The 26,404-nt window shown below is 44.0% G+C and overlaps 1 protein-coding gene across 3 annotated transcripts in view; it reads right to left on the bottom strand.

Annotated features, from left to right (window-relative positions):
- The window catches only part of REEP1 (receptor accessory protein 1), a 64,474-nt gene extending 38,387 nt beyond the window's left edge, over positions 1 to 26,087 (bottom strand). For 2 of the 3 annotated variants that reach the window (XM_081884375.1, XM_081884376.1), the window contains exon 1: positions 25,879 to 26,087. In XM_081884375.1, coding sequence (XP_081740501.1) covers positions 25,879 to 25,910 — 32 coding nt within the window. In that variant the 5' untranslated portion in view covers positions 25,911 to 26,087. The remainder of the gene's footprint in view (positions 1 to 25,878) is intronic. The other variant, XM_081884377.1, reaches the window with a different exon arrangement.
- Between the last annotated feature and the right edge of the window lie 317 nt (positions 26,088 to 26,404).

The following is a 26,404-nucleotide window of genomic DNA, read 5'->3' as shown; positions in this document are numbered from 1 at the left end:
ATTTCCATCTGGCTTCCAGCCAAGATTCACAACTGAATCTGCCTTGATCAGTCTGGTAGACTACCTGTAATGGCAGGGATGGTGTGAATCGGTTGAGTTTCCTGGATCTCTATCTAGGTGGCTTTCAGTATTGGGTCAGCATACTGATGACACACAGTTAGATTTCTTCTTTCTCTTTGTGTCAGGTAAGGCAGCGTCACTCTGAATGACTGCTTGAGGTCACCAACAGACTGTGTAAATTTAAGCTTAGTCCAGGAAAATGGAGCTACTAATAGTGGCTGAGTAGTACACAGCTCTGGCTATAATGGACATGCCTTTTCTTAATGGGGTCAAACTCCACACCAAGACACTGGCTCCATGCCAACTAATGAGTGCTCTAGAATCTGACTGCTTTCAACAATCCAGCTGATAACCATGATCAAGAATATTTGTTATTCAGTATCTGCTGTTCTACTGATAGTCTATTATTGAAGAAATTGATCCGGGAAGGGAGGCGGGAGAAAAGTTATTGAACAGAATGCACTGAGGTAAAGGGATCAGCCCCTCCTTACTTCCTGCACATTCCTTTCCTCACTTGGTATGTGAAGAAGAACATCTGACCAAACAAATGTGGCAGTTCTGTCACATCCAGTTTGCCCTAAGGGTGCATGTTCAAAATGGCTTAACACGGATTAGCTATCCTTGCTGTACAATCAATCTGGTACAAGTTCAGCAAAAAGATATCTTTCTCTCCCACCCTGGTTGGCAGTAAAGTTCAGAATTCAATCAGAGTCAGTTACTGTCAGTAGAAGCATGGTGGTGGTAAAATATTTATACTGCATTAATTTATAAAAAATAAAAGAATGTTTTATCAAACGTTCTGCTTATTCAAAGTTACACAAGAGGGTTTGTGGCATAGCAGAGACATTGCGCAGAACGGTTAGCCTCGCTTTGGTCTCAGCCTCGCTTTGGTCTAAACCACTGAGCCTAGGGCTTGCCAATTGGAAGGTCGGCAGTTCGAATCCCTGCGACGGGGTGAGCTCCCGTTGCTCGGTCCCAGCTCCTGCCAACCTAGCAGTTCGAAAGCATGCCAGTGCAAGTAGATAAATAGGTACTACTTCAGCGGGAAGGTAAACGGTGTTTCCGTGCGTTGCTCTGGTTTCGCCAGAATCAGTTTAGTCATGCTGGCCACATGACCCGGAAAAACTGTATGTGGACAAACATCGGCTCCCTCAGCCAGTAAAGCCAAATGAGCCCAACTTAACTGTCAGGGGTCCTTTACCTTTACCTTTTTTTTAATAGTGAAATATCTATCCCAAACATTTGTTTAAATAAAATCTTACACCCCAGAGAAGCATACAAGGCCTCTAAAAAGCCTGACCAGATTTCTCTCTCTCTCTCTCTCTCTCTCTCTCCCTCTCTCCTTATTTATAACTGTACCACACTTTTTTCCAGTTCATTTTTCTCCTTCATGAGCTTGGCTTGTTGCTATCTCATGTTCTTGTTTCCTGCAAAATAAGACTCCAGCGTTTGACAACTAACATTTGCTTCTTTCGTTTATCCTAACAACAGAAACTAACTTGGCCTTACGGAGACAGCTGGATTTATAGGCCCTGTGGAAAATGGTTATATATGGCAAAGCCCTGGACTGTTTCCCATTGAAGAAGTGTGAGGAGTGCTCCCTACTGTGTTTACATATGTCTCTAAGAGTCAGACTACATGCTACATTGGAATTCTGTGACTGGAACTCCAATGCGATTTTCTTTTGCTTTCCCAACAGTAACAATGGCTCAAAAGCGACTTCTCTCACATACAGCACCCTCAGGAGGGAGTTATTTGTACTGGTATTTCAGAGGAAAAATGGGAAGACACAAGATTTACCCATTTTGGAAGAATGGCAGATGAAGGTGATAGATTATATGGGACTGGCAGAAATGACTGGCAGAATCCAAGACCAGGGAAGAGAGACGGCGGAAGAAGATTGGAAGAAATTTAAGGACTATCTTGGGAAATATTGCAAAATTTATGAATGTTAGAATGATGTTGGATTAGAAATTAAGTGGTTTCCAGCTGTAATGATTAAGTAAAAAGAAAAGAAAGGTTGAAAATTAATTGAAAACTAAGGGTAAGGATTTGCTGAATTAATAAGTAGAATTGGAATACAAAAAGGGGAAGTATGAGGAGGTCTGGGAAGTAAGTTATAAGAAAATAAGGGAATGAAATTTTACTTGTTTTTAAATTGTTTTTAGTTTTGTATTTTTCCATTTTTTGTGTGTGTTTTGTTTTTGTTATTGTTTCTTTTTCTTGTATAACCTTTGAAACTTTAATAAATATCTTTTTTTTAAAAAAAGAGGAAAATGTTCCTCACCCCTATATCGGTGTATGCGGTTTGTGCATACTGTTTATGACAGGGAGAAAATATAGCATGTGAGGGAAAGTGCAAAGGAGTGTAGCTGGTAAAAGGGGACAGCACTCATGTAAGGGGGACTTGAGGTAAGTCGCCATGCAAAGGAGTTAAATCAGGGGGCATTTTGCTTTGTGGGCATTTCCACACACACCCTGGCAATCTGTTTCAGGGTACCGTGAAAGGAGGTGAAAGGATTTGGCTACTTAATTGTTGTAAAGTATATCAAAGTTTTGTGGGGTTAAAAAATACAGTGGAACCTTGGTTGTCGAACACCTCGGAAGCCGAACAATTTGGTACCCAAATGCCGACAAGCTGGAAGTGAATGCTTCCGTTTTTGAACACGCCTTGGAAGTCAAACAGCTTTCAAGGCGTGTTTCTCCATTTTTTAAAAGGAATTTGCTGACCAGCAATTGTGCCTCAGTTGTCAAACGGTCTTCTGGAACAGATTACGTTTGATAACCGAGGTTCCACTGTATGTGGCATGCAAGTGTTTAAAGTAAACAAAGGGTACACTTTTTGCACTAGGCCGTGCCCAATCCTGGTGAGGCTGAGCACATGGAAAAATTTGGAGAAAGCAGCTCCAAAAAGTGGTCTAGTCATTGATGCCAAAGGCAGTTACCGTAATAATGCACAGGCTAGGTCAGGAAGTATGAACTAGAGCCAGGGGTCAGCAAACTTTTTCAGCATGGGGCCTGTGCACTGTCCCTCAGACCTTGTGGGGGGCCGGACTATATTGGGGGGGGGGGAATGAACGAATTCCTATGCCCCACAAATAACCCAGAGATGCATTTTAAATAAAAGCACACATTCTACTCATGTAAAAACACCAGGCAGGCCCCACAAATAACCCAGAGATGCATTTTAAATAAAAGGACACATTCTACTCATGTAAAAACATGCTGATTCCCGGACCGTCCATGGGCCGGCTTTAGAAGGCGACTGGGCCGGATCCGGCCCCCGGGCCTTAGTTTGCCTACCCATGAACTACAGTCATACCTCGGGTTAAATATGCTTCAGGTTGAGCGTTTTCGGGTTGCGCTCCGCAGCGACCTGGAAGTAACGGAACGCGTTAGCTCCGGGTTTCACCGCTCGCGCATGCACAGACGCTCAAAATGACGTCATGAGCATGCACAGAAGCGTCACATCACGACCCACAGGCGCAGGTTGCGTTTGCTTCAGGATGCGAACGGGACTCCGGAATGGATCCTGTTCGCATCCAGAGGTACCACTCTACTAGACAAACAATGTCAACCAGAGACAGGTTCTTCAGTACCGTGGACAGTTCACAGCAAGCAGACAACTTGTTCCAAGGAGACCCACTCAACTGAGAGCTTATATTATCCCTCCTCTGTTCCTTTCCTTCCTGAGGATGGAAAGGGGTAGCCTTGTCACTTGGAGCCTACCACTCCATCTCCTATTTACCGCAAAGTACAATGCCTGCTTTGGTGAGCAGGGCCTGGGGTGAACTCTTTGGCGCTGAAGGTGATGGCCTCTCGGGGGAATATGACTGGAAGGTTCAAGTTTGGCATTGGGGCCTGGGTGCAGCACCTCTGCAATCCGCATCAATGGCTTTCGCAACCTAGCTTGGACCACTAGCTACGTGTCAGTGTCCAAGTCACTTTTGGCGGGGTCACAAGAGACTGTTAAAGCAACTAGGCCAATGCTCCCTCTTGTTCCGTTGGATGCTAAACTGAAAATACAGTAAGGCAAGACCCAAAAGTGTCACGGCAACCGGCATTCATTCCCTCTTCCATTCTGAGGGATGGCAAGGTGAAGGTTTTGTTCTCTGTGATGTTGTCTCATAGACGTATCTGAATGGTTATGTGGCCCCATTATGTCAACACATTTACACTATCCCCGATTGCCTGGGATCACCTTGTAAGGAAAACAATTAAAAATGGGCCAAAGGAGAATAAAGAGAAGCTGTAAACAAAACAACGATTTGGGTACATTTCAGTTTTTCCTGTGTGTGTGTGTGTGTGTGTGTGTGTGTGTGTGTGTCTGTTTTGTGCCTCCTCAAAGAGCTTTATCAAATGTGAAAGAGCTACACCACCGCTCTAGCTGCAAGCTTAATGCTGGGATTGTCTCCTTCTTGAACAGAGATGTTGATTACTACTATGGCTCACAACACCAATCTAGAGTGCCTGCTAATATGCATTCGTCATCTAATTAAACATTCCTCAATTATTAAATTATTCACTATTTAATTACGTTTTGCTTTAAACAAATTACTGGAATGTTTCTGAAACACACTGAATAGGCATTCATACAAGTCCACTCCCTGTTTGTGGAAGCATCTGCGATGCTGTGCTAAGAAGAACACTAGTCCCTTTTCCCTTAGCACTTTAAATCAGAAAGTATCCAAAGGGGTGTTAACCAAAAAACAGAAGCACAATGTATGCAAAAGGATTTGTTGAAGAGAAACCCAATAATCTGAAACGATAAGCTTTAGCAGAACAATTCCTGTTCTTAAAAAACACCATTCACACAGACTCTCCAGCAATAATACGCAATATTATTTTACCTGTGCCAACCTAAGAACAAGCAAGGCTACTGCCCTGCAATCTCATGAGGAAAATTCAACCAAAAGATAGTTAGCAAAAATATAGTTAACAAAAAGAAAAAAGCCATGGTCAATGCCAGCACTCTTTCCACATTGAGAAATTCTAAATAATTGTGTCATAACATGGTTTTGAATTTGACTGGGACTCTACACTTTAGCTTAATTCGTTTATACAGTGGTACCTTGGGTTAAGTACTTAATTTGTTCCGGAGTAACCTGAAACTATTCTTAACCTGAAGCACCACTTTAGCTAATGGGGCCTCCTGCTGCTACTGCGCCGCCAAAGCACTTTTTCTGTTCTCATCCTGAAGCAAAGTTCTTAACCTGAAGCACTATTTCTGGGTTAGCGGAGTCTGTAACATGAAGCGTATGTAACATGAAGCATATGTAACCCCAGGTACCACTGTAATCAATTATTATTAGTAGTAGTATTATTATTATTAGGATAGGGCTCTTGAAGAAGGAAGCAGAGAGGAGGGAGAAAAGGCACAAACAAGGATAAATATATTGTGCTTTTTGTCTGCGTGCCCTGTTTTCCATTCCTTGTTTGCCTGTACCTATTGAGTTAGTTTGTTCTCCCACCCATTTCCCTGTTGCGATAGACGTTTGAGTTTATTGGTGTGGTGGTGGAAACAGTCCGTCAAACCACTGCAAGCTGAACAAACTGGAGCTTCCTGTTTGCCTTCTCTTTCAAGCATGAGCTGAAGGCCTCCCAGATGCTGCTGGATTATAATATCCATCAACCATTGGCCATGCTGGCTGGGGTTGGTAGGAGTCCGACATCAGCTGCAGGGCCACATGTTACCCACCCCTGGCCTAGAGGAAGAACATAACAACCCTGCCGAATCTGATATATTTGATTTTGTGTTTTGGCTGTACATTAGGATGTATGGAAATGATTTGTTACCTGAGGTAAAATTTCTGGGTTAACGGAGCCTGTAACCTGAAGTGTATGTAACCTGAAGCATACGTAACCCGAGGTACCACTGTAGTTAATTCTGGACTGCATAGCCACTGCGGCGGAAACCGGCCTACTAAACCGAGTAAATTCTATAAAAGAAACGTTTCATGGCTTTCCTAATGACACCGCAACCCATCTGAGCTTTGCTTCCTTGGTTGCCATGCTGGTAGAACCTCTTGGTAGTTGAGCTTGAGAGCCTCCTAAGTTTACAGCACTGCTGGGATAACAAATTCTTCATAGGTTCCTAGCAAAACAAAATTGTGCTTCCCCAAAACCAGCACAGAGAATCTGTAAACCTCTCATCTGAACAAATGCTGCTGCAATATTTCAGTTTGTGTTCTGGGGGGCATGGGCTAGCTGCAGCCTTTAGCAATAGCTGCAGCTAAGCTATGAGTCCCTGTTTCCTATTACCAGTACCATTTAAATTTGTTTGTTTGTATCTCGCCTCTCCCCTAAAACTGGGACTCAACACAGCTCACAAAAATTGAGACAAATACAGATAAAACGCACACAGCTAACCATGTATACAAGATTATTGTTAAGAAGTAATTAATCTATCAGGGACGCAGGTGGCGCTGTGGGTAAAACCTCAGCGCCTAGGACTTGCCGATCGCATGGTCAGTGGTTCGAATCCCCGCGGCGGGGTGTGCTCCCGTCATTTGGTCCCAGCACCTGCCAACCTAGCAGTTCGAAAGCACCCCCGGGTGCAAGTAGATAAATAGGGACCGCTTACCAGCGGGAAGGTAAACGGCGTTCCGTGTGCTGCGCTGGCTCGCCAGATGCAGCTTGTCACGCTGGCCACGTGACCCGGAAGTGTCTGCAGACAGCGCTGGCTCCCGGCCTATAGAGTGAGATGAGCGCACAACCCTAGAGTCTGGCAAGACTGGCCCGTACGGGCAGGGGTACCTTTACCTTTACCAAATTAATCTATCTATGGAATCAAAACAGTGTAGAAAGCCGTATCTACTAAAATGCAGATAATAATAATTTTAGAAACGGTACAGTGAAACCTTGGCTCCTGAACGCCTTGGGAGCCAAACGTTCCGGCTCCCGAACAAATGAAAACCGGAAGTAATTGTTCCGGTTTCTGAACTATCTTTGGAAGCCGAACACCCGGTACGGCTTCTGATTGGCTGCAGGAAACTGCTGCTCTTGGTTCTCGAACTGTTTCGGGAATTGAAAAGACTTCCGGAATGGATTAAGTTCGGGAACCAAGTTTCCACTGTACCGCACACTGTTAAAGAGTTCTTTTCTTAAAAGCAGTCAGTTCCCAGAATCCTGCCGGAACGAAAGGACAACAAGAAGGGAGTTAGTCTAGCTCGGAGGTCAGCAACCTAAGGCCCATGAGCTTCCTGGAACGGGCCCACAGCTGTTCCGTGGATCGGCGTGGTAATTCTGTGATTTTCTTTTCGGGGCGCCATTTTTTTTCTTGCTGAGGGGACCGACTACCGGGTTGGAAGAGTGCTGGAAATAGCATGTGTGCATGCGCACGGGCACTCCTGCATTGCGGAAGTGCGCCTGAAATGGCGTGTGCGCATGCACCTGTACATATGTGTATACGCTATTTCCGGTGCACTTCTGGGACGGAGGATCACCTGTGCACATGCGCACACGCTATTTCCAGCGCTCTTCCGACCCAGAAAAGTGCTGGAAATAGCTTGAGCGCATGCATGGACGCGCATGGGCACGCACGCTCCTGCCCACTGAGATGTCTGCCGGGGAGTGAACTGGCCCGGCCTCAAAAAATGTTGCCGAGCCTTGGTCTAGCTCCTCTAGGAAAGGAGTTTCAAAATATACTCGAAGTCCTGTAGTGATTTCATGCTCTTTATTGCAGATTGTAAAACAATGATTTAATTGCCCCCCCCAAAACTCAGGCTTTTATGTACATTATTTACACAATGAGTCCCGTCTGATTGGCTGGTTCTGCTTCGCTCCTGGAGCCTGATTGGTCTTTTCCTGCAAGCCAATGAGTTGTTGCATTCTAGGATCCTACTTGCCTATTGTTCTAGGATCCAAGCTTAGTACATAACAAGTTTCAAAGCCAGGGAGCAGCCACTGAGAAGGCCCTCTCCCACATTTTCACCAGATGTGCCTGTGAAGGCGACAGAACTGAGAGAACGTCTCCCCTGGATATCTCAGAACTTGGGCGAGTTTGTATAGGGCAGGGGAAGATATGGTTCCTTTGATACCATTCTTAAGTTCGTAGCAGAAGTAGTTGCTTTTGGAATGTATGTGCAGTGGAGACTCCTCCAATAAACATACAGCACACTAAATGAGAATGTCAAAAATAAATAAAATAAAATAAAATAAAATAAAAATCTCCTCCCCACAAATCTCAAAGCCACACACTCTTTCCTGTCCCACCCACATTTTAAAGGAAATCAAAACAAGATCAGAATAAAATCAGCAACAGAGAACAGTAGTGTTCAAAAAGCACTGAAACAGGATGCTAACCTTACAAAAACCGAGTTTTTGTCCTTTGATCTTTTGCTTTAGCTTTGGAATGTGAATATTCAGATTACGTTTTTGCTTTAAAATATGAGTGTGTGTATATGTCTGTGTGAGTGAATGATGTTCCAAGATATGCACATGTGAGCTATTTAAAGAGGGGAGAGATTACCTGTTTAGTGAATGTGTGGATATTTGCAAATATAAATAGATCAATCATTTGACTAACATTATGGTGACTAATATTTCATAAATCAGCTTGCAACCCTAACAGAATGTAAAAGAAAACTAATATGAAATGGTTTGTAAAGCAATGTGGACATGGGAGAAAGCTGTGTCACGTAATTAATTACAGCATTAAAAAAATTGCAATAAGTCCTCATGGCAGTCACAATAAAAATCTCTGGAAGAAGTTCAGAGAAGATGTGATGATAAATAAGGGGTGGGATGTATATTTATTGCAAATAAAACCAATACTCTAAAGCGGTTCTTCTACATGAAAAGTTACCCCTATTGAATTTTATTTCTTTTTTCTAAAAATAGTTAAGAAATCTGCCTTTACTTTTCACAATCTTTAGCTGCTTTAGACACCTAGCCCCTAGAAGCTCAGACATCTAGAGCTGAAAGGGAAACCTGTTTCTAATTTAAGCAGCCACGGCTGTCTTGAAGCAAGACCTGTCTTTTAGAAGGAGTCTCTGCATCATTCTGACTTGAGTGACTGGACATCAGTTGCTGGACACTGGCGAACAGGTGAGATTGTCCATTCAGAGGTTATAGACACTGAAATGACCTTAGCCCACCCCGTTCTTCCCAGTCCAGCTGAGAGCTAAGCTTCTCGTCTTAGCTTCCACCCATCCCAACGCCTTTTATGAGGCGCAGAGAATTGAATTACCCTTCCCCAGAATTCACATATGGTTAAAAGTAAGCTGATGAAGAGCCTCTTTGCTGGAAAGGGCTGCCTCTAGCAAATCTGAAACAAGACTCATCTTCTTCGTCACCCAAGCTTTTTTTAAAAAAAATCCCAGCCTCCTTTAAATGTTTCAGGAAAGCAATAGTCACACATAAATTAATGTTGTTTAGCTTTCTCTGAAGACATCTGAAGGCAGCCCTGTTCAGGGAAGTTTTTAATGTGTGACATTTTAGTGTATTTTTTGTCATTGTTGGAAGCTGCCCAGAGTGGCTGGGGAAACCCAGCCAGATGGGCGAGGTACAAATAAATTATTATTATTATTATTATTATTATTATCATTATTATTATTATTCTCTGAAAGAAACAGCAACTCTCTTTCATTACTATTATTATGATTAATTAATTAAAACTGTATGCCACCTTTCATCCAAAGATCACAGGGCGGTTCACAACATAAAAATACAAAATTTGAACGCGTCGTAAAAATCATAATAGGAATATAAAACCAAATATAAAACCAAAAGAGGTAGGAGAGAATACTGACAACAAGATTTGCATTTCAGTCAATTTAGAAAACCTGAAAGTTAAATAAGATGAAGCGTTTTTTTTAAAAAAAGCATTTTATGAACAGAATTTCCAAAGGATGTTGAGCTTCCCATAAGTGCTCTCCTTCCTCAGAAGTCTGTATCTTCAGTCTTCAGGAGACTAGGAAACATTCTTTGTTTTTAACCAGGCAACTCCTTTCCTAATGACTCTCCTAAACTATCTTGACTTACAAGGGTTAGAGCAGTGGTTCCCAACCTTTTTTTTTTTTTTTTGGCAATGCCCCACCTAAGCATCTCTAAAATCCTGATCCCCCCCCCCCGGTGACATATAATTCTTATTATTCAAAAAGTGAACTCCTATTTACGTGGAGGAAGCCTAAAAGGCCATTAACTGTTAATAACTCATTCTCGAATTGCCCCCCCTTAAAAATCAAATTGCCCCTCTGTGGCATAGCTGTCAACTTTCAGATTTGAAAATAAGGGATTATCAGCCTCACCTGTCCCGGGGACAGTCTACGGGATATCTAGCAATCCGGGATAGCAGCGGGAAACGGCGCTGGAATAAGGGAATATCCCGCAAAAAAAATGGAAGGTTGACAGCTATGCCCTGTGGGGCATGTGCCCCACATTGGAAACCACGGGGTTAGAGGCTCCTCATCAGTATCTGCTTTTTGTTCCAAGGATCCTAGGCATAACTTTCAAGAGAGTCAACATTTAAGCAAAATGAATCTCACTTACAATCAAAATGTCTCGAAGTGCAATATCGTTGCTACCACATTTATTACTGTTGTTCTTGCTCACTGTGCTTCCAGACATTAGCAACAGAGACCACAGCTGGAAGCAAACTGGGGGGAAAGTCGCCTTATCCAGGTCAGAAAATTCCACTGATCCACCTAACTCAGGGGTCTGCAACCCGCGGCTCCGGAGCCGCATGTGGCTCTTTTACACCTTTGCCGCGGCTCCGGGGCGGATACTAGCGAGGGGAGGAGGCGCATTGTGCGCCCCGACACTCCCCACTGTGGCGGGCGCTGTACTGGCTGTGACGTCGCATGGGGGCGGTGCGTGCGTTAGTCACGCACTGTCCCGACGTCACCTTCCCACCCGCCCGCCCGCTACATTGTAAGGGGCATGTACGCTGGTCACTGTTTTGAAGGGGAGTGAAGAACACACACACACAAAAAGGTAACTTGTTAATTTAACGTTTATTTCTATGAGGAGGAGTAATTCTGAGGGGTCAAAGAAAGAAATAATTTAAAAAAGGTGACAAAAAAGTTATTTTTATCATGACGAGTTTTGCGGCTCCCAGTTTTTTTTCCTTCGGAAACGGGTCCAAGTGGCTCTTTTTGTCTTAAAGGTTGCAGACCCCTGACCTAACCCAAGAGTCCAGCAGCTCTCCCTTCTGGCGGTTCCCTCACTGCGAGAAGTGAGGTTACAGGGAACCAGGCAGAGGGCCTTCGGGTAGTGGTGCCCGTCCTGTGGAACGCCCTCCCATCAGATACTAAGGCATGGGTTGGCAACCTAAGACCCAGGTGCCGAATCCAGCCCAATCGCCTTCTTAATCCGGCCCACAGACGGTCCGGGAATCAGCATGTTTTTACATGAGTAGAATGTGTGCTTTTATTTAAAATGCATCTCTGGGTTATTTGCATGGCATAGGAATTCGTTCATTTTTTTCTTTCAAAATATAGTCCGGCCCCCCACAAGGTCTGAGGGACAGTGGACTGGCCCCCTGCTTAAAAAGGTTGCTGACCCCTGCAATAAGGAAATAAACAACTACCTGACTTTTAGAAGACAGCCCTGTTTAGGGAAGTTTTTAATATTTGATATTTTATTCTGTTTTTAATCTGTTGGGAGCCGCCCAGAGTGGCTGGGCAGGGTATTAACAACAACAACAACAACAACAATTAAACCCACATTTTCCACACTTCCAGCAGCAAATATTACTATTTCCATAGAGATTAGCTTGTGCTAAAGAAGCCATATGCCACCACATTCATTTTTGTGTGTGGTATCCTTCAGAATACGTTTAATCAATAGCAGGCCTGCACAACTTGTTATTCAGTCAATGCAGCCCTACAGCAGCAATGTGGCCTGTCAGGTGCGTAACAACTGCTGTCTTTTCCTTATCCAACGTTGGCAGCCAAATCAGGAGGTTTTAACAGCTCAGTAGGTCAAAACAGTGCAGGCGTGATATACACAGACAGCTTTGGCCTGGCTGCCTGGCTGCTCTCTTCTCTTTCTTTTTTTATATTTCTTTTTACTTATTCAATCAAAAGCATACAGTTCAACAACATACCGAAACAAAAAACAAAGAGAAGGCAATACAATTGCATGAAAATTGAAATGAAACATACACACACGCAAGATACAAAATTAAGTTGTTGCATGGGAATATTAAGAATACTGTTGACATCGGAGGGTGGTAAGATGTCCTTAAAAAAAGAAAAGAATTTGCTTTGTTTATCCCTGTTATGTACTGAAGTTCTCACCCTGGGCCAGCAGGGGGATACTGTAGATAGTTATGCAAATGAAGGATTGAAAGAGACGTTCAGTGATTGGATAGTTTTAGAAAGTTATTAAAGTAACGTGATACTGGAGCTCCATATAAGCAGGCTGACTGAGCCCTTCAGTTCAGTTTTGTTCTGGCCTCTGAATAAACAAGAGCTGTTTGAAGAATCGCTGTGTCGTCTGATATGTTCACCCACAATTTAACAATCCCTGCATCCATAATGCATTTCTGAGTGTCTGTGTGTTATCCACTAACAATAACTGTGAAAAACTGATGTCTAGAAACTATGTACTCAGGACTGACAATGCACTTTTGAAAAGCCTTGAAATTTTGCACTGATAATTTGTGATTTGTATCAGATATATCATTACCCCCCCCATATATTCTATTGCAAAACTTTTTTAAAAAATGGCTTCCATATTTCCTCAACAGATTTATTTACGTCACTTGTAGCTTTCATAACATAGCTATCCTGTTTGTGTGCAGAGCTTCCCAAGACTTACTCAACAAATGCTTAATTGTGAAAACATCAACTGGTTTCTACATCCTTTCGATATTAAATTTCACAGTTGTTATTAAATTTGCTACCAATTCTGTATAAAATGCTTTCAGAAGAGTCATAAGATGTGGAAAGAAGAGTCTACACAGAACACACAAGTTCTCTTCAAGAACACTAGTAATTTGCAATACTGAAAGTATCTAGTTTAAATTACTCCATGTAGGAATAACCCCAGGATTCCAGTCTTTGATCTTCTTCATAGATGGGAACCTGGCCTTACGGTTTGACTTTGAACTTACAGTGGTACCTTGGGTCTCAAACGTAATCCATTCTGGAAGTCTGTTCCAAAACCAAAGCATTCCAAAACCAAGGTGCACTTTCCCATAGAAAGTAATGCAAAATGGATTAATCCGTTCCAGACTTTTAAAAACAACCCCGAAAACAGCCATTTAACATGAATTTTACTATCTAACAAGACCATTGATCCATAAAATGAAAGCAATAAACAATGTACTGTAGTCACAATCAATCAATCAGTAACTGAGCTGGGTTCCACACAGTCACAAAAACAAAACAAAAAAGCCGCAAAAACAAAAATGCAAAATAAATAGCAAAAACAGACAGACCTCAGCGTAACACTCAAATCGAAAGTGTAACACTCAAAACGGAGCATGTTCAGCTTCTGAAAAAAGTTCGCAAACTGGAACACTTGTTTTCGGGTTTACAGAGTTTGGGTTCCAAGTTGTTTGAGTACCAAGGCGTTTGAGAACCAAGCTACCACTGTATCTCCTTGTACTGTATTTGACCATTGGACTGTTCGACTCCTCCCTAGTGTTGCCCTTGGGACTATGTGCAATATTGGAATTTACCTACTCTGTCCAGGGAACAGGACAGACAGACACACTGGGCCCACGTTCCCCTACTCACAACAGAGCTATGGGGCACATGCCGTGGTGGGTGGGGCCCCGAGGAAAAAGTGGGCACAGCAAGGACTGCCAGCTTTACTGCTTCATCCAGACAACCATGAGTCATTGTCAGAGTTCAGATACATATTCCATTCAGGCCAACTTTCTCAGGGAGGGTGTGGTCTGGAGAGACTCCCCAGAGAGGCTTGGAGGGCCAAATTTGGCCCTGAGGTTCCCCAATCCTGACCCGGGGCAAGAGGGCTCACTTCCTTAGCTCTTACGTCAAGAACATTCACACACACCCATTCTTAGGAAAACATTGGTCACAGGTACCTACTGATTTATTGTTCCTGACCCTCTCAGGCGGTCCAAAAACACCCTCTTCCCTACCATGCTCATACCATTTTGAGAGCTTTCTACAAAGGCTATAATTTATCATTTTATTTCATTTTTAGGAAGTGGAACGCTCCCCACTATACCTTTCCAGTAAGGGAAGTCATCATGTGTTACCAGTTTGAAAGAAAAACAATGGTGAACACCAGAAAAGCTACCCAGGACAAATGTTTGTGAACTTAAACAAAAAGACACCATTGTAGATCTCCCCCTCTGGTGCTAAAATGTACATCTACCTGGTGTTTCTAGGGCTTTTCTGGGTAGCAGAAAATTACAGATAATTTCTTCCTTTCCTTGCAGTTTCCAGTAACGCTTTTAACAAAAGCAGCATCACTAAGATGAGATCATAAGCAATCAATTAAGCTCCTTCCCCTTTACATAAATATTCACTCTCTTTCCTAAGCTATCTCTGCAGCACTGAAATTAGAGTAATGTAATCACTCTGGAGGGGAAGAGAGGTTAAAGCTGTGCACATTTACTTTGGAGTAAGCCTTAATTAGCATAGGACTTCCGAGCAAGGTTGCATGGGCCTTGCACTGCAAAAAGGTAAAGTAACAGACAGTTCTTCTGCTTCACTGGCAAAAGGGAATGTTTTAGTGAATAAAATCTAGCATGCACAATCTTGCAGATGGACTAGGATCTGCTTCTTAGGGAGATGGGTGCAGAGCCCCAAAGCAACCCCGAGGCAACAGATATTGTTTTGTGCATGGCACAGAGAGACATCTGCCACCTGGGAAGAAGGCCGCTCATACAAACATTGGAAGGCAGTAATTGTTATGATGTTCCCTCTAATGCTCCACTAAAAAAAACTTGTGGAGCTGCCAAGAATACATTTCTCAGTCATTCTGGTTATTTCACTTGCAGGCAGTTAGCGACTCAAGCCTGCTGGCTTATTCTGATGGAAAGCAATCTCTCCCCTCCCCACGTTCCTTATTTTTCTGAATGAAAACTTTTTATTTTATTTTAAATGCTTTATTATGAAAATGCTTTTCATTTTCCATATACAGTGGTACCTCAGATTAAGTACTTAATTCGTTCCAGAGGTCCGTTCTTAACCTGAAACTGTTCTTAACCTGAAGCACCACTTTAGCTAATGGGGCCTCCTGCTGCTGCCGCCGCGCTGCTGGAGCACAATTTCTGTTCTCATCCTGAAGCAAAGTTCTTAACCTGAGGTACTACTTCTGGGTTAGCGGAGTCTGTAACCTGAAGTGCCACTGTATAATTATACAACACATAATCATCTTCATTTCAGTCAGTCCAATAAAGATATCACACAAAATATATACAGTTTCAACTATGTGCTTTCTACACAAACCTATGACTTCCCATCCTCTCCGTATTTTCCTTTATATTAAACATATTGCTTTAATTTATCATGACTATTTTGTAAAAATGTTCTTTCGATATCATATTCCATCATATGTATTATTTACAGAAATCATTCAAAGGCAACTACCGTGTTTAGATTACAACTGCTTTTCAAATAATTTTTGAAAATCTAGAATGAACTCCTGTCTGGGCTTGTCTCCGATTCTTTCCGAAAGAGAGGCTAATTCCGCATATTCTGTCAATTTGGATAACCATTCAACTCTGGTAGGGAGTCTGTCATTTTTCCAGTATGTTGCAATAAGCACGCTCGCGGCCGCGGTTGCGTACAAATTTTTTTTCCTTAGGGATGAATGAAAACTTAGGAAACGTAGCTGTGTTTTTAAAACAACCCTGCTTCTTCCTCACCTACACAATAGCCACTTAAAGAAAAAATCTAACCCATGGCTCTCTCAGAACACAGAGATCATTGCTGAGCATTATGTTCTCCCTACAGATGGTACTTTGGGTGAGATTTCTTAGGGTGACACACACACACACACACAAAATAAAGCTTCTCAGTCAGCATATAAATGTCAATTGCACAGCTGAAATTCTATTCAAAGGTAAAGAGAAGACAAAAACGGATGCTCTCATTATCCGCAGCATGGAAGGGTCATATTTCTTTCTGTCAGGTGAGATGCAGCATTGGAACTACAGCTGGGACGGTCACAATAATATCTAAATCACCACAGAGCGGAGCAACCCTATGCTTAAAATGGTGGACCAGGCAATGACAGCAGGCCTCAACTCACCTCCTATCAGCTGGTGAGACCAATTTCTGGACAAACTACAAAAGTTATGTTGGACCAATACTTGGCCTCAGTGGTCGGCAAAGGAGGACTTATTCACTGCCCTTATTACCATTTGTTAGGCGCAATTATGGCCTCTAACCAATGTTCAGTCAGCCTTGGAGTGAGATCTATACCACCAAAACTCTTGGCAGTCACACAACCTGTTTCAACACCCACAGTTCCCTTGGATACCAAGGTGGATTGTAGACCCCCTTGGCATCAGAGACGGCACTCAAGAACTCTCTGCATCTCACCGTTTTGTAACGAGACAAGATCCTCAATGACATCATTTGCTCTTCCCAAGGGGAGATGCCCCAGAACATTCAGGAATCTCTCAAGATCTGTAAGTCCCAACAGAAGGCGCAATAAAAAAAACAAATTTAAAGGCTTGCAACAAGAGGTCAGAAGAACCCCTTTTGGGAACTGACTTCCTCAGGCATGGGGCTACCACTGAAAAGGTACCCAAACTAATTAGGTCTCATGGGCAAGTACAGGTGCAAGCCTTCTGAAAATAATCTCCAAGGGAGGAAAAGTTGATAATGGGTGAACAGTGACACGAAAAGAAAAGGTTGGCCCAAAATAAATTTTAAGAAATCTACATTAGGGAGCTACCATCACTTGGCCAACCAAAACACTTTGCCCTGATGTGGATTTGCAAGACATTTGGTTTTCCAAAAGTGGGGGGGGGGCGGAGACCTTCTTTTCCTTCTTGCCCTCCTGAACCAACAACACCCACTCCAATTGTGCTACGTAACACTGAAGGATTCTGGCTTGCAGCTGACAGTCGGATTTAAATGTGAGGACTTTATTACCGGGGGGAAGGGAAGAGGAGCAAAAGGATTTCAGGAGGGGGTGAAGAGGCACACTCTCCTGAAACCTTCCTCAGAAAGCTATATAGTGCTACAGAGCTCCGGCTATGCAATATTTATCAAGCTAATTCCCAGCATTCCCTTGCCCCAGCCACAGCGATGACTTCAGTGATGGGTGGCAGCAAGGACAGGAGCGATGGCAGGGGATACAGATGTTCCATGCAGAGCAGATGGGTACAGAGCTGTATAAATGATGGGTGGTCCCATCCCTTCTTCCCCTCTCCCCTGTCCATCAAATTAACTAGATTATAAATAAATAATACATAGACACACAAACCATCCTCATCAACATTTTTGCTCTGTCACCCTCGGGGCTTTTGAAGTCATTGCAAGCAAACCGAAACCTACAAAGAGATGGAAAGCAGGCTTATACCATCGGCCTACCTGGCTCAGTACTGTCAACTGACTGGCAGTGGCCATCCCACGGTTTCAGGCAGGGAATATTCCTTTTCCTATCTGGAGAAGCCAGGGGTTTAACCTAGGAGCTTCTGCATGCAAGTCATGGGCTCTACCACGAAGCTACGGCCTGTTCCCAATTTAATATACTTCCATTTCATGATTTTCGTTGGCAAGGAAGACATTTATTTGAGACGCATTAGTCCCGACCCATGGGACCACAGAGCCTAGGACTTGCCGATCATAAGGTTGGCGGTTCGAATCCCCACGACGGGGTGAGCTCCCGTTGTTCAGTCCCTGCTCCTGCCAACCTAGCAGTTCGAAAGCACGTCAAAGTGCAAGTAGATAAATAGGTACCGCTCTGGCGGGAAGGTAAATGGCGTTTCCGTGCGCTGCTCTGGTTCGCCAGAAGCGGCTTAGTCATGACCCGGAAGCTGTACGCCGGCTCCCTTGGCCAATAAAGCGAGATGAGCACCGCAACCCCAGAGTCGGCCACAAGTGGACCTAATGGTCAGGGTCCCTTTACCTTTAGTCCCGACCCTCTCCTAGGTTTGGGAGAATAAGGAACCACAATAGTTCAACTGGGAGGTCAGACTGTCAGTCCTTCCTAAACGCAATGCCAACGTTGTGAGGGCAAACGTTCCAGGTATTTCACTTCCCCCAAACAAGGAGGTGTCTTTGCCCCAACCCATTCCAATCACTGATGCAGCTGTTGAGTTGGGGAGGGAAGCAGACAGGAAAAGTTTGCTGAGTGTGCAGCAAAGCTAAGAATACAAAAGAAAGCGCCGCTCCTTTCTCCTTCCACTTTCTGGTCCTCCCATCCATCACCGAGCAATTAAATTGACAAAAGACTAGGATTTTGACAAGCGTGTATGAAGAATGAGGAAATTCCCAAAAGGGACTAAAGATGATACCCCTACCCTTCCTAGTTCCTATCATCTGGTTCTCGAATGATATGAAAACTCAGATCCTAGATCAATCAAAGGCTCAGGAAACCTTCGGTTGAAATGGAAGAAATTTGCATCCTTTTAACATCTATACTAGGGTAGTAATGTAATGAACATAATCTGTTAGAATTAAAAGCAATGGCACTGCTGCGAGTGAAATTATCTACAGCAGCTTGACATAAAAGGGTAGGTTTGATTAAATTTATTATTACGTGATGCTGGAATGTGCTGTGTCAACATAATATGGCATGATGGGGAATGCCTTGTCTTATCAACTTCCAATCTAAAAATGCTTCAGGGAAACCTAACGTAATCCAGTGCTCAGTGAAAAGGATAGCAATTGCCATAAGCTCCACAAGCAATCTGCAGTCCTCAGAAAGCTAGAACAAAGACTTCCAACAAAGCAAACATAAATTTTTAGCCATAGTTCCGAAATCAGTTTCTGTCAGCTGATCTGTTTTATTAAGGGTGCAGCTACAGGATGGAAGAGACCAGAAATCCGTGTAGGTTAAGACCAGACCTCAGCGCACATGGAACACATTAAAAATTAAATCACACAAAGAAAGACAGAGGCAGTTTAACTGAACGGGGCTCAGATTGCCCTACATTTCCTTACGGCATCTCCACAATATTTGAATAAACCAACGATGCAGACAAGGATAGAGATTTGAAAAGCTAGCTTTCATTTGCAGAAAGCAGATATAGAGGAACGTGATTAAATGCAAAAATGATTGTGCTGGAACTAATGGAAAATCGGAGTCGGGAGGGGCTCACTATGGTGCACATTACACAGCCTTTCATTGCCTTAAAGGAGGCTCCTGTTAGGAGCCCATCATTCTTCCCAGTGAACACAGAGCAGAGGTTGCCAATATGGTGTCTGAGGGCCCCAGTATGCTCACCAGTACTTCTATGTACCTCCACGAAATTAAAAGACACCTTCTTCTTGGGAGAAAAGCAATGACAAACCTAGACAGCATCTTAAAAAGCAGAGACATCACCTTGCCAACAAAGGTCCATATAGTTAAAGCTATGGTTTTCCCAGTAGTGATGTATGGAAGTGAGAGCTGGACCATCAAGAAGGCTGATCGCCGAAGAATTGACGCTTTTGAATTATGGTGCTGGAGGAGACTCTTGAGAGTCCCATGGACTGCAAGAAGATCAAACCTATCCATTCTGAAGGAAATCAGCCCTGAGTGCTCACAGGAAGGACAGATCCTGAAGCTGAGACTCCAATACTTTGGCCACCTCATAAGAAGAGAAGACTCCCTGGAAAAGACCCTGATGCTGGGAAAGATGGATGGCACAAGGAGAAGGGGACGAAAGAGGACGAGATAGTTGGATAGTGTTCTTGAAGCTAGCAGCATGAGTTTGACTCATGAGTTTGACCGCAGTGGAGGACAGGAGTGCCTGGAGTGCTCTGGTCCATGGGGTCATGAAGAGTCGGACACGACTAAACAACAACAACCTCCAATAACACATGCAAGTAACCTCAGTGAACTTCCCCTCAAAAAGCCACCATATGCAATGGTTGACACTGCCTCGCATTGACACATTCCCTTAAACAGGTTCACATGACATTGGATTCCAGGACTGGACCTCCCTCCCTTTCTTCTGTTCTAAAAAAAGAGTATCTCTCTCTGAGTAAGGGCAGCAGTAGGTGCCTTTTTGCCCCTTTTCTGAGAATATGCGGCTCTCTCTTGTCTGCTTTTAGATGAGGCAGCCATTTTGTGTGATGTCACACTTCCATAGCAGCCATTTTGTGACCTGCGCCCATGCCACTTAATAAAATAATAATAATAATAATATTTTATTTATATCCCACCCTCCCCAGCCAAAGCCGGGGAGCGGCTAACAACAGTAAAATAATACAGCATTCTAAAATCAATTCATTATAAAATCAGTTCAAATCAAATTAATGGCAACCATAATGAAAATTCCGTGTGCCCACTAACTCGGAAAGGTTGGCTACGTACAGCCTCACTCCTAAAACCTGTAAAGCCCCCCACCTCAAGGGTCTGGATAGTTTTAAGTAGGTTGAATGGGGCTACATCAGCCTTCCCTTGCCGGCTGCCCTTCAGCCCCAGACAGCCTGGCCAATGACCAAACCATCTGGAGGACGCCAGGTTGGGGGAGGCTGGACTAGACGCTCCCAAAATCAACTGGTGGGTGGCATAAATGGTCTTTCCTCCCTTCAGAACGCCCTACTTTGGCCCAGGGCTGCTGACAAATATTTAAAGGATCTATATGGCCCATGATTCAAATCTGTACAAAATTTGCTTATTCTACTCATTGATACAGGATGAGGCCTCTTCACAAATTCAGATGATGACTGGAGGGCTCCCTGGCAATACACATTGCAGCAAGTCCAGCTGTTCTGTTAGCAGATTTTTTTAAAAAAAGAAAAAGGAGCGGACAGGAAATATGGTGCCCAGAGCCAAAGATGAGGACTCATAACACCACTCCTACCACGGGTGGGGGTGTAATATTGTTTTTGTTTGTTACATTTTTGTGTTTTTATATTGCAAACTGCCCTGTGATCCTCAAATGAAGGTTGGCCGGGGAGGGCGGGATATAAATATAATAATAATAATAATAATAATAATAATAATAATAATAATAATAATAATAATAATACAGTGGTACCTCTGGTTAAGTACTTAATTCGTTCCAGAGGTCCATTCTTAACCTGAAACTGTTCTTAACCTGAAGCACCACTTTAGCTAATGGGGCCTCCTGCTGCCACCGTGCTCCCAGAGCACGATTTCTGTTCTCATCCTGAAGCAAAGTTCTTAACCCGAGGTAATATTTCTGGGTTAGCGGAGTCTGTAACCTGAAGTGTATGTAACCCAAGGTACCACAGTAATTAAAATTTAATAAATAATAATAACAATACTTCCAGTTTGTCTGGTTTTGGCCATTGTTGCTCCTAGCTCCCAATGTACTTGTTCAGCTTTGTGTCCACCCTTTGCTGCCAAATTCCTGTTCCTTCCAGTTACAGTACCTTGCTTGTCTCCCAATTTTCTGTACAGAGAAAGGATGGGGATTCTGTGGCCATTGGGAATGTCCATGGGGGGGGGGGGGACACAGTCGCTCTGCTCCATCAGATGAACTGTGATTTCCCAGATTCCCATTTTGTTATTTAAAAAAATAGTTATAAACTTTTAGCATTTGCATAACCTGAGATCTGAGGCAAAATGTCCAGGCACTTTCCCCCCTCGTTTGTTTTGCGAGAAACCAGCCTGCTTCTACCTTTCAGTGTTTTTAGCCAATGAATGAAGCCATAGCAATGACTAAGATTTAGGAAAGCAGATCTAGCCAATTAGGGAAGGCTGAAGAAGAAAGCTCAGTACAGACCCTTGCTTTGCTTTTAAGCATACAGTGGTACCTCAGTTTAAGAACAGTCCAGTTTAAGAATGATTTGGTTTACAAACTCCGCAAAACCGGAAGTAGTGTCTTGGTTTGAGAACTTTACCTTGGTCTAAGAACGGAATCCAAACAGTGGAAAGGCACCCGCGGCGGAAGGCCTTATTAGGGAAAGCGCGCCTCAATTTAAGAACGGTTTTGGTTTAAGAACGGACTTCCAGAATGGATTAAGTTCGTAAACCAAGGTACCACTGTATTCTGCTGGTCTTCCCTACTAGAGAAGTGATAGCTGCTCCATAGAAAACAAGTCAAATATCTAGGGGTTTATTGTAGCTATGACAGGGAATCAGTGTGTCGACTCCAAACAAAAAAGTAGCAGCAAAGTCAGGAACTCGTGTTCTTTCTAGCTAAAGCCTTATTTCCTACCCCCCAAAAATGTGATTTCCTTTTGACTTGATAAATATTTTATAAATTACTCTGTTAATGCCAATGCAGATAAAAGTCCACTGCTACTATACCCATTTCGCAGAGAGCAGGACTGTGGCTGAGAGAGTATGTGTTACACCAGCCCAGAAAAGTAACCCAGTGTTGTTTTTGCTGAAGATGGGAAGGAGACAGTGTATGCCAATCCTGAAGCGTAGTCTGGCACTGTTAACCTGGCACTTTGGGGGTTCGTTTTTACGGGAACTGCAGTGGAAAGAGAGTTGTGAAGCTGACTGTAGCAGCAGTGCAATGAATTAAGGGATGGAGAAGGCGAAGGGAGCCTGGGAAATAACTGAAGGTTTCAGCAGTGAGTGGGAAGGTGTTGCCAGGTCTGCCAACATATGGACCACAGGTTTAGCCATTGAGAAGCAACAGAGGGATAGACCTGGAATACAAGTTTCTCAAAGGCCAGGACTACCCAGGTCCCACCATGGCTATGTCACCAGGTCAATTAGTGTCAGGAATGAACCAGCTCCTAGCAAAGGTTTGCAGCCAACTGCAGACGTCAGCCAAGAACAAAGAGGCTTAGATGTTAGTCAGGCAGGGGAGAGCTGGCAGCTGCAGACTTCGGCTCTTCCTGACCTTGAAGGGCAGGCTAATAAGGCAGTAGCTGAGAGCAGAGTAGAATACGGTCAAAGCTTGCTGGAAGCTCCAACAGGCGCAAACAACACACAGATAGTCCAAAGAGTCGGTGAATGGGAAGGCTACTAGACAGGAGGCAAAACAAGAGACGTAAGAGTCGTAAGTTCAGTATCTTCTGTCAACGCCGGAAGAATTCTTCCGAAGGGTCATCGTGAGTGATGATGCCGGAGGCTTTGTTAGAGCCGTCTGGAGCTATCTGTTTGTTTTTGCAATAAATCCTCCTTTTTAATTACCTACACCTACTGTGTTATCAAGCTGGGAACCTGGACTCCTGACAACCAGAAATGGTAGATGCCTGTTCTCTGATGCTAGTTATGCTGATTGTCTGTTTAAGAGTTTGGTTTTTTCTTGTGGGGCAACTCAGATATGCTTTAGCTGAGATTCCTGCATTGCAGGGGGATTGGACGAGATGACCCTCAGGTCTACAATTCTATAATTCTACAGTTTCCTTTGATTTTTGCATTTCTCCCAACTGCCGCTTTAAGAATATTCCCAACTTCAGAGCCAACAGACCCTGGCTGGGACTCAACCAGCACTTTAAACTTTTAGCGTTCTTGTGCATTCCTCCCTTGGAACTTTCCACATTTGCTTCAAATGGCCATGCTCTGAATTAGGCATATGTTCATTGCAATCGGGTAATGGGGAGCAGGCTTTGGAGGCTACTTCGATCAAATGCTTATATTTAAATTCCATTTAAACCCTAACGCAAATTTGTATGACCTGAAGACTGCCTTCACACCCCATTAACACACAACCTAGCACATTCAGAAAGGGAATCTAGGGGTGGTCTGTACTGTAAGAAACCATTTCCTCTATGTCACGGATCTGGCCCAATCGCCTTCTCAATCCAGCCCATGGACGGTCTGGGAATCAGCGTGTTTTTACATGAGTAGAATGTATCCTTTTATTTAAAATGCATCTCTGGGTTATTTGTGGGGCATAGGAATTCGTTCATTCCCCCAAAAAATTATAGTCCGGCCCCCCACAAGGTCTGAGGGACAGTGGACTGGCCCCCTACTGGAAAAGTTTGCTGACCCCTGCTCTACTTAGTATTTGATGAGGGCTATTCTGCACCATCAAGCAACTTTGTGTTTTATTCCTACAAGTCCTGATGTCGCGTCATACTTTTTCTGCTTGCGGACCATGTGCAACAAAGAACTGTAGGTGCACTTATGCTGTTCTCTTCCTCACCCCACCCCACGCCTTTCAAACTGTGTGATGTATGACCTCACTCATAATACGACCGTTCCTTGAGCTGCCTTTGTTTCCCAGAACTACACACCAATCGGCACTATTTCAACAAAGCTTCACAAGATGGGAGGAGGCAAATACTGTAAACAGATTAATACTAGACATTTAAAAATGAGTCTGAGTTTAAAAGTCAAATGAGAGACTATATTCGAAATTATGCCAAAAACACAGAAGAGTGGAACAGCATCTTTAAACATGAGCTTAGATATACTATGCCAATCACACACTTGGAAATACTATGTAAATTATGTGAAGAAAACACAGCTTTTCAGAACAAAACCTTAAAGTGCCATCTTATTTTTAAAAAAGATCAGCAAAAGACTTATCTTGTTTGCAAAATACCCATCTGATATTTAACATGGTTCACCCTAGCAAAGTGCAAGCTCAACCACAGAAAATGACAGCTGCAGATTGATCAGGATCATATAACTTGCCGGCTTCTGTTCTTACACCCTTTGCCATGATCCGCCATCAAAAGGCTCTTGATTGTCACAGAAGGAAACTCAAAAATCAATCCCACCCTCTTCCCATCTTTCAGACTAGTGGGCAGAGACAGATGCCAGGTGGATCAACTGGGCGTTATCTCCAGACAAAGGTGGCGCTGGGCCTCCAACAACAAATTGCCTTCAGCATCCTAGAAGAGGAAGCCCAAGGAAAATCCACATTCGGGTTCATTCTGTTGCTGTCCTAACTTTGGCAAGCTTTCACAAAAGCAGCATCTATGAGAATAACCAGCTTCATGTTGCGGGCACATGTTGTAGGCCAACTCCCTTCCCTTTCTGGATGCAAATGGTCATGGAAACAGACTCCATTGTTTGCTTCCTGGGGAGAATTTCCCAGGGATTCCTGTACGGCATGCCTGGACACCCCATGACATGTGAAGATCACCATCCACGCCTATGTTGAAGCAGGAGAATCCACCACTTTTCCAGAAAGGCTTTTCCAGAAAGGTCTTTCTTTTGTTTTGGTTTCAAAGAGAGGGGAACCCCACAAATGCTTCCCCCCACCCATTTTAATCATGTAAGGTAAACGGCGCTTAACCAACAAATAAATTAGGACCCCTCTCTCTCTGCTCCCACCTCCCATGGGATGGCTCCAGCAGCGCCCTCTAGCGAGCCCCCACCCCACAGAAATAGGTATTGCCAGCAACAAAGCGTCAATTTCCCTGCCGCCCTTCCCAATAGTCGATTTTTGTCCCTATTTGCAGAGGGGAAACGCTGCAAAAAGCAACCCCGCTTTCGCATGCATCCGTCCTGACTTTACCCCTACCAGGGAGCGCCAAGCCAATATAGGATTTTGCGGGGTGTTTTTTTAAAAAAATAACCCAAAAATGCACATCTTCCCTTTGCTGTATTATAAAAAAAAAACAACCCCAAACCCACGCCGATCTCCTGCTGCTGAGCGCAAGAAAGAAAAGGAAAAAAAAAACCAAGCACCGGCGGCAGCCTGTGAAGGAAAGGCTATAATTAGATGGGCAGATATTCTTAGCCCGGGGCGCGTTGGGTGGAAAGCTGCGTTGCGCACGGGAGACAGAGACGGAGACCCACAACCCCATGCAATCCTATGGCCCGCCACGCTTGCAAAAAGGCTGGGGGTTCCCCAAAAGCGCAGGGCGCGCGGCGGGAGACACCCCCGCGCCGGCTACTCACACCACTAGCCTGGAGATGATCCAGGAGACCATGGCGCTGAGCGGCTCCGGTGACAGCAGCAGCAGCAGCAGCAGGGAGTGGGTCCGCTTTCCCCCGCCCGGCTCGGAGCTGCCCGTCTGCCGTCGCGGGAAGAAGGAGCAGCAGCAGCAGCAGCAGCGCCAGGCGCCTCAGCCATTCGGCATGCCAGCGCGCAGCCTCACTGGGGAGCGGCCGGAAGCGGCCGAGGGCCGCACGAGCGCGGCTGGGAGGGCCGGGCGCGCGAGGGAGACCTCGCACCTGCCCTGATGCTGTGCGGAGCCTCTTCCATCATCAACCAGGCCTTTGGTTGACCTGAACAACATCCCATACACTTTTAAAATGCGGCTCTTTTGTAGGGGATAGTACTGAGCTTTTGCTTTTATTTTTATTTTAGATACTGTGATCTTTTTATGTGAACCGCTCCGAGACCTCCGGGTATATAAATTCAATAAATAATAATTAATAATAATATGCATCAGAAGCCATATAGAGTAATTAACAAATCCTC

This window comes from Podarcis melisellensis (assembly GCF_964234715.1).
Source record: "Podarcis melisellensis genome assembly, chromosome: 13".
NCBI classification, from domain to species: domain Eukaryota; kingdom Metazoa; phylum Chordata; class Lepidosauria; order Squamata; family Lacertidae; genus Podarcis; species Podarcis melisellensis.
This window is presented reverse-complemented; position numbering and strand designations above follow the sequence as displayed.